Source organism: Elgaria multicarinata, chromosome 2, assembly GCF_023053635.1.
Source record: "Elgaria multicarinata webbii isolate HBS135686 ecotype San Diego chromosome 2, rElgMul1.1.pri, whole genome shotgun sequence".
NCBI classification, from domain to species: domain Eukaryota; kingdom Metazoa; phylum Chordata; class Lepidosauria; order Squamata; family Anguidae; genus Elgaria; species Elgaria multicarinata.
The window spans coordinates 49,951,963-49,965,606 of NC_086172.1; the positions used below are offsets into that span (position 1 = coordinate 49,951,963).

Below are 13,644 nucleotides of genomic sequence, written 5' to 3' on the forward strand. Positions count from 1 at the left end.
GCCCTGATTTCATTACCTATCTGGGAATACTCATTCCAAGAGATATATTTCAATTGATCAAAATAAACTTGAATAAACTGATTAGTGAGACTACACGAGATATAGACAGATGGGCACCATTAAAGTTGAGTTTGTGGGGTAAAGTCAACAAGCTTAAGATGAACCTCATACCTTGAATTCTTTGTTATATGTGAGATTTCTTTACTTATACCTGGCAAATATTTTCAATTTGGAAGAATGTGCATGTCCTCCTAAGTTACTTGCCGGCTTCTTGGAAATTAACACATGGGTCAGCGCAGATGGATCTTCGGGGCCCTCATGACAGCCAAAAAACTTATATTATCATGTTGGAAGGACAAATGCTCACCTCCCATAATGCAATGGACTGAAGACCTAATAACACTATCAACTTTTGAATGGGTGCAAGTTGCAAGTGGATAAATACACGGATATCTGGTCTGCTTTTCTTAAAATCTATGTATAACGCTCAACTTTTTTTTTTTTAGAATGAATGGTACACATAATGAAAAATGATGATATTCCTATATATGTAATGTGTTTTTTTCTTTACACGATGTATTTTCTGTTGTTTTGTTGATATATACAATAAAAAGGGGGGGAAATTAAATAAATCTGTACAGATGTTAAAACACACACACTGTATATAAAAACCCCCATTTATTAAGATTAAATCCATTTACAAAGAGCTTGCTCCTGTGGAGCTTTGATTATGGGGCCAGCTTCAAGATGCAATTTCTATACAGATAACTGTTATAGGGCATGCTTTAGTGAAAATCATGAATACTGGAATTGCCATGAATATATACAAAATGAGGGGAATGGGACACAGAGATTATTCTACCTCCTTGTGGGGCAGTGGGAAGAAGAGAAGGTGCCGCTCATCACTAGAAGTCTTTTTATTAAAGGCAGTGCTTAATGCATCTTGAGCCATGCAATTTCAACATAATAAGATTAGTCACTGTGGCATGAAGGAAAACACCAGAACATCAAGTACTATGATGAATTACTAACAATCATGCCTGTTTTGAGCTATGTACTTTTCATCCCCAATATCAGTAAAAGTTCTAAGGTTTACTGCAGATGGATGAGAAATCTTGGAAGTCGTATATAAGCCACATTAAGCTTTTAAGAGGAAACGTGGGGAACAAGTTTAACAAATAGTACAAATTTCTGTATGCATTTTTGCAGCCAACTGCTTGCCTATCTAATGGTAGATTAGGACGGAATGTTGTGCCATCGGGGCCATGGCAACAGGGAAGGGGGCAGTGTTGCTAAACTCACTCACTGCTCTGTTACTATGGTCCTAATGGGGTAGGACACGTTGGTGCCGAGCCATGTGATCCCGATAGGGGTGACAGCACTTGGTGCTGATGCATCCTTCACTGGCGGATGGATCTAGTTCCCTGACACGAGAAACCATTCCGCAGCCTCTTGCTTCTGCGGCAAGGACGACGCATGATCCTCTGTGTGTGGCTATTGCAGAACCAAGGAGCTACAGAATGGTCTCCTTACATGTCAAGGAACCAGATCCATCTGCCAGTGAAGGACGCATCAGCACCAGGTAACATCCCCATTGCCTATTCCTGCGTGGCTGCTGTAGCGAGAAGTGACGATTGCAGCGCCTTCAATGACAGGGGAGGCGATGAGCTCGCCGGAGTGATGGCACATTGATTCTACCTCCTGTCAGGATGTGTGATGCCTCCGCCATTGCTTCTTTCTTCAGAGACTGCGAAAGACACGCCATGGCCATCACCAGAGAACGAAGCAGTGCTGGAGGCATCACAACTCCTGACAGGAGGTGGAATCAATGTGCTGCCTCTGCCATCGCAACGCCCCCAGCGCATCTCTGTGTGCTGTGTCTCTCCTCCCCGCTCCACTCCTCTCTACAGAATGGCGGCGCACCAATAAGGTAAGCAGGAACCAGTGCCGCCATTCGGTGGGAGGGGGGGAGTGTGAATACTCTACTCTACGGAGCACTACTTCCATGTCATCCAAGTGCAGCATGCAAATAGTCATCCATGGAGTGGACTATTCATAGTCTGTGGATTAAAGTGTTGTCCAAATACACCCACTGCTTCCTTATGCCATCTTTGTCCAAGTCTCTCCCTCTAAACTGATCTGCAGACTTCTGTATATCTTTTGCTTTCCTTTTGCTTCCCAGAAGCATCTCAAGCCAGTTTCAACAGGCTTTGTGCTGACATAATCACGTTACACCAATGTGCTCACTTCTTTGTGACTGGTATGATGGTGAACAAGACAGCTGAGTGGATGTTTGTAAGGATGAAATCAACCTCTACAGGAAATAAGTACAACTCCATAGTAGTACAATCACATTAACAACTAGTTGTGTTACAATGCCAAGTAATATTTAATTTAAAATATTTTGGGGGAGGGGCTCATGAACATCCACACACAGTAGACAAAGACTGAGAAAACAGACTACAATAATATACCTGCTCAACTCTGAAATCACATCTGTACAACTATTACTTCTAGAACAAGGTTTAACATCTTTGCAGAAAAGAAGACTCCCAGAAGCAGAGCTACTCCACACCCTATTGAATGTGCCTTTTGTAATTACACCTACAAAGTATAAAATCCACAAAAAATCTTCTAATTTGGTTTTTACTGTAAATAGAGAGACTTGGAAACCTATGTTGTTTCTCTTTAAGTGTAGATATATGTCTGCAAATAAGCCTGCTGCTTCAGATTCTGACTTACTCCTTATTGATGTCAACATCTTAACTGGATCAAGATAGAACTGCTCAGTCATTTTAGAAAGAGGAAAACTGTAGAAGAACTCACCAAATGCAGAAGAATGAAGAGCAACCTTATTTACAATATTTATATGCCACCCAATAAATAGGTTCTATCTTTTACAATATTGCAACAGCTATGATAGACTTCATTACCTGTAGACTCCACTTTAGCAATTACTCTAGACAGGGGCGGGCAAAACACAGCCCACATGTCTCTATGCTGCTGAAATTTGGTGACAGGGAAAAAAAAGATAAATATAGCCCTTTTGAATCTTCAGTGTTTTGCCACCAAATGTTGTCAGTAAGCCACCAATATTTTTGTTACTGATGCATCCAGTTTTGGCAGTGCAATAGCGGCCGAAGTGTGCCCCCCAATGGGATCCAGGAGTGGGATATTGGTCCCTACTTGAAGTTGACCACCCTGCTCTAGACCAATCTTTTAGATATAAAGCATCTTGGCAATTGCTGAGAATTTTCCAAAACACAGCAGAGCAATGGAAATAGTTAACATCCTAAATTATAGACAGCTATTGGAATTATGGTGTTTTTTGTTTTGTTTTGTTTAGAGAACTATCAGTTTAATGATCAAACATGGCATGATGTATATAACAAGTAAGGATAACATCTTATTGGGTGGGTGGAGATGTCAGGGTGAGGAAGGAAATTAATTAAGGGAACATTTCAGATCAGTAGTCCATAGCAACGCTTGCTCAAGAGTTAATGCCCATATCATTTTATCTTTTTTTAGTGAAGCTGTTGTTATTGTCATTAAGCTCTCTGGACAGTTCACAAACTTACAAACCATAAATACAAGATAAAATATAATATAAAATCTTTAACATACAAAACATACAAGATAATAAAAATATAAAATCTTTAATGTACAAAACATACAAGATAATAAAAACATAATATAAAATCTTTAGTGTTTATTATTATTGTTGTTATTATTATTATTGTTGTTGTTGTTTTTATACCCCATCTTTTTTCCTCCAAGGAACCCAAGGCGGTGTACATAATCCTCCTCCTCTCCATTTTATCCTCACAATCACAACCCTGTGAGGTAGGTTGAGCTGGGTCTGTGACTGGCCCAAAGTCACCCAGTGGGTTTCCATGGCTGTGTGGGGACTAGAACTGGGATCTCCCAACTCCCAGTCCAACACTTTAGTCACTACACCACACTGGCTCCCCAATCTTCCCACTGTCCAAGCACAAGATGCAAACACTCCAAATTAGTAGTCAGGCGGATAGGGAGCCTACAGAGAGAGGCCATAGTGGCTTATTTCCCTGTCCTGAACGTGACATAGGTTCTGGGTGGCTTGTTACCCATGGCAACAAGCCAATCTGACCAGGTTAACATGATATGGCAAGCCGTGCCATTGAGGGTAATTATGTTATTCCTCACCCCCCACGCATCTGGCATGCATGGGGAGGGGAAATAAGCCACCTGTGATCGTGTAAAAGAGGTTGGAGAGAATTCTTATAAACCATGGCAACCCCAGGCACAAAATCAGACCTGAAGGGGACAAATCCCCAAAGACTCTAAACAACCAAATTTGGCCAAGGTGTGAGAGGTGTGGCCTTAGCAACCTCCCCGAAGCAGCTCCTCCCAAAGAGGCGTCCCCGTTTTGGATCACTGCCACCCCGCTTCTTGCCTGGCAAATAAACTCCTTTCCCAAGAGTTAAGCACAGCTGACTCGTGATATCAATGAGCCTAAGGGAGGTTTTCACCATTTGCCAGCTATGCCAGCTTCTGCAGATAGCAGGAGCAACAGTCCAACGCAAGCTAACAATGCAGCGCAAGGGTCTGGCAGATGATGAGAAACAGCTCACCTGCCCTGCAGAGTGCTCCAGTTACCTTTTCTGTGGCTTCAGGCAAAACACTTCATATAAGAACAGAAAACCTAATTTGGAGGATCTGCATTACTATTTGAATGATCTAATCAGCCAGTGCATGCCACTTTTTCCAATCTTCCAGAAACAGAGTGCACTATTCGAAGGTGGTAGCATGATCTATGTGATACATGTTTTCAATCTAGAAATCATTTCAAGTCATGTAAACTTGGTTTTACCAATTCTCTCCAATTGCATCCATCCCACATGCTATAAAAAGCTGCCCTGAAAAGTTCCCCAATCTTCTGGAGCCGGTTTGCATCCTGGCCGCACAGGATGAGTAGAAGTGTCTTTTGCTCGTGCAGGATAAAGTTTAATTTTCATTAGGTGGGTGGCAAGAAAGGTGCAAAAATATGCACTATGCTCTTTTCAACACCAGTGGACCACAAAATGAGGCATAGATGTCATAAATATCCTTTTAATTCTTGCTTTAAAACTAGCTAGGCTTTATTGTGCCCCCAAATTCAGATTTCTATTTTCCCCTAAATTCCAACCTAGAATTTATATTAGACTAATTTTACCCAGTTATTTTAAACCCTTTCCCCAGCTCTACAGATTTGTTTCTATAGAAAAAAAGTTCTATTTCACCATAGCCAAACAGGCAAGTGCTATTCTTTGCACCAGGTCCTCTTTTTTGAACATTAAAGACCAACAATGCAGACAGTACTCCAAATAAGACCTCACAATAGCAGCAATACCTACATCTATATATATGCACCTGATGCTCTTAAAAGAAGTCACTCTTTCCTTCTCTGTTTTTCCGCCATGAAATGTCAATTAGCACTCAATCCTCTTATTTAATCATTTCCATAGAAACTGTTAGCAAAATACTTTACAATTATCTATCACTACAACAAACGTATGAAAGTTTTAATCAGGCTGAGAGCCTTGTCCAAGGTCACCAAGGAAGCTTCAAAGCTCAACAGGGATTTGAACCTGAAACTTCCATGTCAAACTCTGCATCTGCTGCAGTATACCATGGTGATCGTAAAAAACTTAATGGGGAGATATAAGGCAGTGGAACAAAGTGAAAAATTCAGGCAATATTATATCCCAAGTGGTGGCAAGACATCCTAAATTGCTTAATATTTTATGTCTTGGCTTAGAAAATTATCATCATCACCATCTCAATTTATGAATTGCCCAATAACCAAAGCTCTCAGGGCAACATAGACAACAAAAGCATAACCAGTGATAAAAATAAATAAATAAATAAATAAGCAGATTCAAAGGTCTGGGGGAATAAAAAGCTAGGCACCAGGCAGACCTCTCCCATAATTTGGGGGCCACCACAGAAAAGGCGCACCCAAACATGAAGTCTCGGATAGATTAAAGATGTTTTCCTAAAAAATAAATACCTGTTCTTTTACAGAAGCTAGAATAGTGGTGGCAGTAGCCTCTGTCTCCATGCCCGGACTTGTGGAACATTCCTGGGTGGTCTGTTGCAGCCCTTCTTCCAAAGGGGTCTGCTCAGGAGCCGGCATATTGCCTGGAAAAAACCAACAGTTTGATATTTGATGTTTATGCATTTAATTGACCTGCTAACTTTTCTTTACTAAAATATTCCATAAGCAAGATTCTTGGGGCATGCATTGCATCTTTTAAGAAAAAGGAAAATTAATATTCTTCTCCCCCACAATAGTGCACAGAAATACAATTTTGCCTATGGGGGGCTTACGAAGAAGAGGTCCAGAACAAAAGAATTTATACTTCTTCTAGAAAAGCAAAGAGGGAAGTATCCTCAATATGTACTTCTCCAAACATTTAAGAGAATTCAGTTTTACTTTAAGTTTATTGGGTATCTACCAGATGACAACTTTTAAGATGATTTTTCTATACAAATCCATATACCAAGAGTGTCAGCTCTTTTTACTCCACAATTTCAGGGGTGTAGACAGTGCTTATCTGAGACTCTGTATCAGTTGCATTAGCCACAGCTTCTGTGTTATACAATGCCAGTACTTGTGGCATTTTTATGGGACCAGGAGTGCCAGATTTCTATGGATGCAAGCTCTGTGTATACATCAGTATGCTTGCCACAGAATGCCATATTTCTTGAGAACAAGATGACTACCATTATGGAATTATCAGGTGCAGACCTCACACAACTACTTAAAAGGGAAGACATGGCTAGGAAGGAGAAGCAAGATCACTGTAACTGAAGATCACTACTATTTCTGCCTTTCCTTCATGGACTTCTTAAGACTCACATAGAGAAGAAATCAAAAACAAAAGTGGGGAATGCCCTTCAAATTAGACCTACTTTTCACCTTTTGCACTCTACATAAGACACTGAATTCGGTTGTCTGACAAGCTTATGATTAGCAAGTTATGTCAGACATGTTTTGCAAGATACTGTATATTAGCATTGCTAATATGTCCGCAGAAGTTACTGACACATACACCTAATCCATATATACCTCTGTGCTCATCTAAGGCCTGAAAAGAAAAAGAAAAAGCCTCTTATTTTAAAAAGGCTTCGTTGCCTGGAGCAGAATCGCACTCACTAAAATTCTACCATGCAAATACGACCTGTAAGACAATTACCTACCACCTGTAAGACAATTTCCATACTTCCAGAGATTCTCTCTCTTTATCATATGTCTCAAGACATGTCTTCCCTAAGTTCTCCATCTTTATCTCCCTATTTTTTTTCCTTTGGAAGATATTCCAAAGTCTAATTAATTTTTGGTGCATTTTTTCATACCTTTCCCAGTAAGGTTACACAGCTTGTGTGAAGTGAGGGAAAGACCAGCGTAAGATACACAGAGTATGTTTGCATCGTTTCTACAATAAAAAGCTATTAGCTTAAACATAGTTCCTAATGCTCCATAAATGTTGTTTGCCTTTTGATGGGTGTAATATACTGAACTAATATTTTCAAAGAACAAAGAATTATAAGGCTGACTTGAGCAGCGATGACAGCTAACTTTAAGAAGCAACTTCATGAACAATCAACTGCATGCATTTGCTACCTGGCCTCCAAAAAGAATTGATGCTATTGTTTAGAATGTGAATGTTTCAGCCGAGATTTGGCTTGTTTCTTCTATGCTTCTCAACACTAAATCTGAGACAACATCCTTAAAAAAACACCATTCAATGACTCTTCTGATCCTACGTTTGAGTGAAATCTTTACTGCTTTGCTTTTTGGGTCTCAGTGGAGATTCCCCCAGCCCCAATTTTGAATATCAACTGCAAAACAGAGGGATAACTAGAAACACATGTCCACAAAAAGGTATTCCCTTCTATACCATGAATGACTTTAAGCATTCTTGAAATGATCACACAGCACTCTGAAAAGCAAAAATCCCAGCTAGCTTCTCTTTTGCAAAGCCCAGAGTGGTTTTAGCACTTTATTTTTATGCCTAAGGGTAACAGTGAAAGATGATAGCACAACATCCATTTTATTTCAGTGGTTAACCACAAAAAGCACATCAAGTGCCCTCTGCTCAGAAACACTTTACATACAGTTTTCCCCCTACTATACAAATCGTCTATTTATGGTTTTTATGAGGAATGCCCAGACACCCATAGGCACATGCACACTTGAATGTGCATCATATGTACAGTCCCCTGCCCCCTCTGTTTCATCACATTGCATCAAAAGCAGAGTTATGCGTAGTGAGAACTTTCTGCTGCTGCCCCCACTTCCCACGCACTGTTACTGCAGCACTTTTTCTCCTCAAAGTGATTTCTTTGAGAGTATCAAGCACCCTTTGTTCCTCTGGCCTGCACATCACAATGACTTCTGCTGCTAGTGCTAGCTTGCTCCCATCACCACGTTCATCCTCAGATACTCGATCATTAGCCAGGTGCTAGCCATGTCTCTTAAACTACTTCTGAAGTATTTAAAATACTTTAGAATAGGGAGGGCAATATCTAGCTCTTGGGTATAACCTGGCCCACGGCGGTGTCCAATCTGGCTCCCCTCCCCAAGCCCCACTTCCTGGACTGGAGGCTTGGGGAAGAGGAGGGGGAAGGAAAACTGATGTTATCTCCAATTTCTCATCGGAGATAACCAGTGGATTCCTTTGCATGCTGCTCACCCTTTCACATGGGGATTTTCCTGGACCCCTGGAGATAACATGGGGATTCCCCAGAAAGGAGGCACATGACTAGCTGGAGCTTGCAGGATAAGCCCCAGCAATCTGATTCCCATCCCATGACACAATTGGGACGCAAATGATGCGAGGAGAAGCAAACCTCAGCTAGGGTTTGTCGGACCAGATCCTGCAAGCCTCGGACAAGTCCTTTCTCATGCAGCTCATGACTCATTTGGAATACCAGCAGTGCAGGAAGGAGGCACAAAACTCAGCTGAAGTTTGCAGGAGCTGGTCGTGCAAACCCCACCCAAGTTTTCTTTGCCCATGCAGAGAGGGACATGGAATTCTGTGCCCCTCTCTCTGAACAGACAAAGAAAAAAGTGGGTGTGTCCAGATCATATCAATGGAGGGAGCAGTGTTTGTGGTGGGGGACCATCCCTTGGACATAATCCGGCCTGCCAACTTGGTCTAGTGGTGGTAATCTGGACCCTATACCAACAAGGTTGTCTCTGCTTTAGAAGAGGCCAGGTAGAAATAAGGGGAAAGAACCAACTTTTCCAATCTCTACCTTTGTCTTCTGATATAGAAGTCTTTATTATATGACAGATGCAAACATTGTGCAGAAGAGTCCAGAAACCTGCAATTTCACATTCATGTTTTCCAGACATCTTGACCAAATACTCTGCTCTGAAGCCTGCTTTGTGAACAAACAGATATTGTCAAAGCCACAGCAAGTACTAGAGTTTGGTCTATAGCAACTTACGCAGGACAGCTTTTACCATGAAAACTATTCTTCTGCTGTACATGCATCCCCGGGCCAGTAACTATCTTCCCTCAGACAGCTAAACAAGCTATGACCTAGCAAGATGTCCTTATCATCCTGGTAGCTTCTTTAAGAGAGCTTTGGGCTCACATTTTTCAGATGTTTATCTTTAAAACTCCCTTAACTGGGTTTATTGCCTCCGCCATTCATTTGACCACATACTTTAAGCCATGAAAACTGTAAATTCTCTTTTTCGTGAGGAAGAGCAGCATCCAGGGGGATAGATAGATTTTGCAGGATTACTGAAAAACTCTTCTTTCACAGAATTTGCATTTTCACATAATGCATTTGCACAGATTCATTCAGAATTCATGCGCTGCCGTGAGTGTCAAGCTCCTGCACTCCTCTGCCCCCTTTCCTGTGCTGCTAAGAAAATATGTCTGGAAGCTTCTGCTTAACTGTTTGTCATGTAGTTGTGCTTCACTTCATTTTCCCCCAAACTTGCTTTCCAAAGACTCATTTTAAAGGCCTCCAAAAGATTTCAGTCCTACCTCTGCTAGTGGAGAACCTACTCAAGAGTAAATGTCTTCCTCTGGTTTTTGAAAGTAATCTGATTAAACTATGTAGATCAGGAGAAAATGTTGATTATGTCAGATAATTGTGTTGTATCCACTTTCCCCTATATTTATCTTAAACTTATTTGGCTTATTGCTTCTGCCATTTTAAATGTCATTTATCCATGAACTTTAAACATGGCCATCAAGCAAGCTGATTGCACAAAGGCATTATGGGAGCCAGTTAAATAGGGCTTGCTCTCTAATAAGTGTGCATAGGATGGCAGCCCACAGGTAGCAGCTGGAAGATGCACTAGATATTTTGCCTTATATTTCAAAAGTCAGAGCCTAATGTGTTCACAGAAGACAAGTGTTTTCATTTTTTTTTAAAGAAGCATAAATAAAGTGTCTGAATTATGCCCCCTTGTACAAAATATACTTAGGGTGACTGAATTCAGCATCAGGAAACATTTTTTAACTGGCACGCTCTCAAGAACATGTCTCCTATTAAGATATAGGCCAAAATGTACTAGCTACATGAAATGCATTTCTGTCCCTGTAGCATTAATTTTTTGTTAACTTTCCCAACGGACTAATCTAAAAGGTGACTTTCAGCTTATCACTTCCACATAGTGTAATGCAAGAATAGTTAGAACAAAAAGAAAAAGAGTAGCATGCACTTTCTAGTGAGGGTTCACATAAGTCCCTGCATGCCCTAAGGCTTACGGAGACCTGTTTTAGTAAGAAAATTTCACCTTCATTGTTCGATGTAACATTGGTAGTTGAGGTGACATGTGATAATTATAGCCTGCTTGTTTTGATTAATGTATTTTCTCTAATTCATTGCTTAAATGATTTACAGTGCCAGCAAATAAGTACAAAGGATGGAATGAATCTACTGCACCACTAAATTAAGTTTAAATCATCAATATTAATAGTGCATCACTACAAACCATAAGTTATACGAGGGCAAAAATTTGGATCATGATGTTCATGTTTCATATGAAAAATGACACAGACATTATTGTGAAAAAGATATTTAAAGTATATGACAAGCTCCTCTAACCAAATACTAAATTGATGAAATAGCCCTTTGTAGTTTAGATTTACATAGTAATTTTTTGTTTTACTCATGCTCATTTGGCTAGTATTTTGCCACCTTTACCTCTGCGTGCTCAAAATATAGGTTTAGCAAAACAACCATTTATCTGTGATGCTAAATAAATGGCACACTGCAATGTATGGTACAGTTAAGGATCCCTTTTGCCAGGAAATCAGGCCTGTTTTGGGCTTGCCGGATTTCCTCGGCTTGCATTTGGAAGCTGAGCCACAAGTTTCTTCTGGGAAATCCAGGAACTTTCTTGTGTGTGTTGTTGTTGTTGTTGTTTGGAAAATCCTGTAAATAGCAATTGGCGCAATTTCTGTCCGCAATTTGAATGAATGATGCAAATAGTTATTTATGCAAATAAAACAAAATGCAATAATCCCCCAAGTGGTTTAACTTGATGCAGATTGAGTCAGGCCAGGTCGCATGGAAACAAACTGAAGTCGTGGCGGGAGTGGGTGGAGCTGAGCTGATGAAAGCTTGGTGAGCTCCACTCCCCACCCTCGGATGGATTCCACATCCGGTGATGGAAATAGAGGGTTGAACAGAGATCGGAGAGGATGATTCTGAACAGTAATCCTCCGGGTCAGACAGGCCCACAATCCCCCCTTGAGGATCAGAGCCACGTTGTTGTATCTTGTCGGTGAGAGTAGGAACGTGGTCGATGGACACTTGCCCTAGTTTCCTGAGGAGGGACTACTTGTTGATCCGAGCGAGCGCAAACCTCATAATGAGCAGCTCAATCAAGGTGGTGGATGTGCCCTCTCATAAGAATAACAAATATTTAAGAATGGACAAAACACACTTTTACAAGAATGTACTTTACAGAGTTATTAACATACTGAGTAACAGTATTAACAAAATGTGGGCAAGCTCCCCTCTGCCCCTACCTTACAGAAAGACAGTAACAGCCACAGAAGAAGTTACGAAAGGAGACACATTAATTCAGCACTATTACTGTTGCATCAGCGTGGTAAACATGAATGAGCAGAAATGAACCATAGCAAGTTTTGGGCTTGTGTGTTCCCCCTTCCCTCTTCTCCTCCCACACAGTTGAGACGAGTTTGGAAACTTCTGCTGCTGTTTTTGTTTAAAAACAACTTGCTGTGTCATCTGGACCTGGAACTATGGCTTTAACTGTGGCTAATTAAATAGCCCAGCACCAGTAATTATGGTCTGAAGATGCCTTATGTGAAACTAGCTAATGTTAACCAAGTTCTGGGTTGAAATGACATGAAAAATTGTTCTTAAGCAAAATCAGAAGCTTCCAAACTCTTCCTGGCTGCGTGAAAGAAGGGGGCAAAAGGAGGGGCTGTAGCTCAGGAGTAGAGCACATGCCTTGCATGCAGAAAGTCCCCAGCATCTCCAGGTAGGGCATGGAAGGTTTCCTGCCTGAAATCTGGGACAGCTACTGCCAGTTAGTTCTGACAACAGTGGGCTAGATGGATTAATGGTCTGACTCTTACGTTCCTTTTGACTTGATACAGCTTATTCATGTGAAGATAAACTTTGGTTTAGTGTGGCAGGCAAACAAAGAGCCTGTTCAGACAACATGCTAAGCCATGGTTAGGCTGCTAACTCTTTTGCAGCAAATGGTTAGTGAGCGCGTGGTTATGTAGTCACCATGGTCAGGAATGGTTCACACGACACACTAAGTCATGGTTCACAACATGACACTCTAAGCCATAATATTTAGTTCAAAATGCTTAACCACCGTGGCTTAGTGTACCATATGAACATGTTCACTCTGTCTTATACGTATCTTTTGTCAACTTAGAAAGAGAAAGGGCCATCAAATAAAACAGGGCTGGGCATGACACACAGGCACATAATACTAAATTTCAGCAGTGAGACAGTGGGGAACAGCAAAAACACTTCTTTTTGCTGTACACCATTACTGAAATTTGGTAGCTCAGTAGCCCCCATTTAAAATAAAAAAAGCAGCAGTTTGCCACTGACATTTGGTGGTGCAGCAGTGACAAAGAGGGACTATGTTAAAGCAAAGTATCCCCTTTTTCTCATTGATGTATCATCAAATTTCAGCTGCCACTTTTGGCTTTTTAATGGGGGTATTTTTCCCACTGCCACGCTTAACTCCAATTCCTATGTTACCTCTTCCCATCCTTTGGCTACCAAATCCTTTCTTAAGGCTAGGCCCACTCTCCCTTTTGACTATAACCAATACTTTGGGAAACCCCAATAACAACATGCAAAATTATTCATGGCCATTTATATCCCAAGCTCCCAACAGAGGACACTTAAGATTTGAGGGGGAAAATGGTATATAGCAAAAACCAGAAAACTGGCTCAAAACTGGGTAACAAGTTTTATGGAAATACTCTGATCAGAAATCAGAAAAAAGAAAAGAAAGATGGTATAATAAGACACTATTTCTGTACTTTAACATAATAGAGAATGTAGGCTGGGTATTTCTTGTGCCTTAGTCACAGTAAGACTAGACTACACAGCTGCTTTCATATGATCAGCAATTTCCTGCCTTGTGTA

At 40.9% G+C, this 13,644-nt stretch overlaps 1 protein-coding gene across 3 annotated transcripts in view; it reads right to left on the reverse strand.

The window, feature by feature from the left end:
• The window catches only part of PKP4 (plakophilin 4), a 114,923-nt gene that overhangs the window by 83,199 nt on the left and 18,080 nt on the right, over positions 1-13,644 (reverse strand). For all 3 annotated transcript variants that reach the window (XM_063116520.1, XM_063116521.1, XM_063116519.1), the window contains exon 2: positions 6,032-6,162. In XM_063116520.1, the coding sequence (XP_062972590.1) occupies positions 6,032-6,157 (126 nt within the window). In that variant the 5' untranslated portion in view covers positions 6,158-6,162. The remainder of the gene's footprint in view (positions 1-6,031; positions 6,163-13,644) is intronic.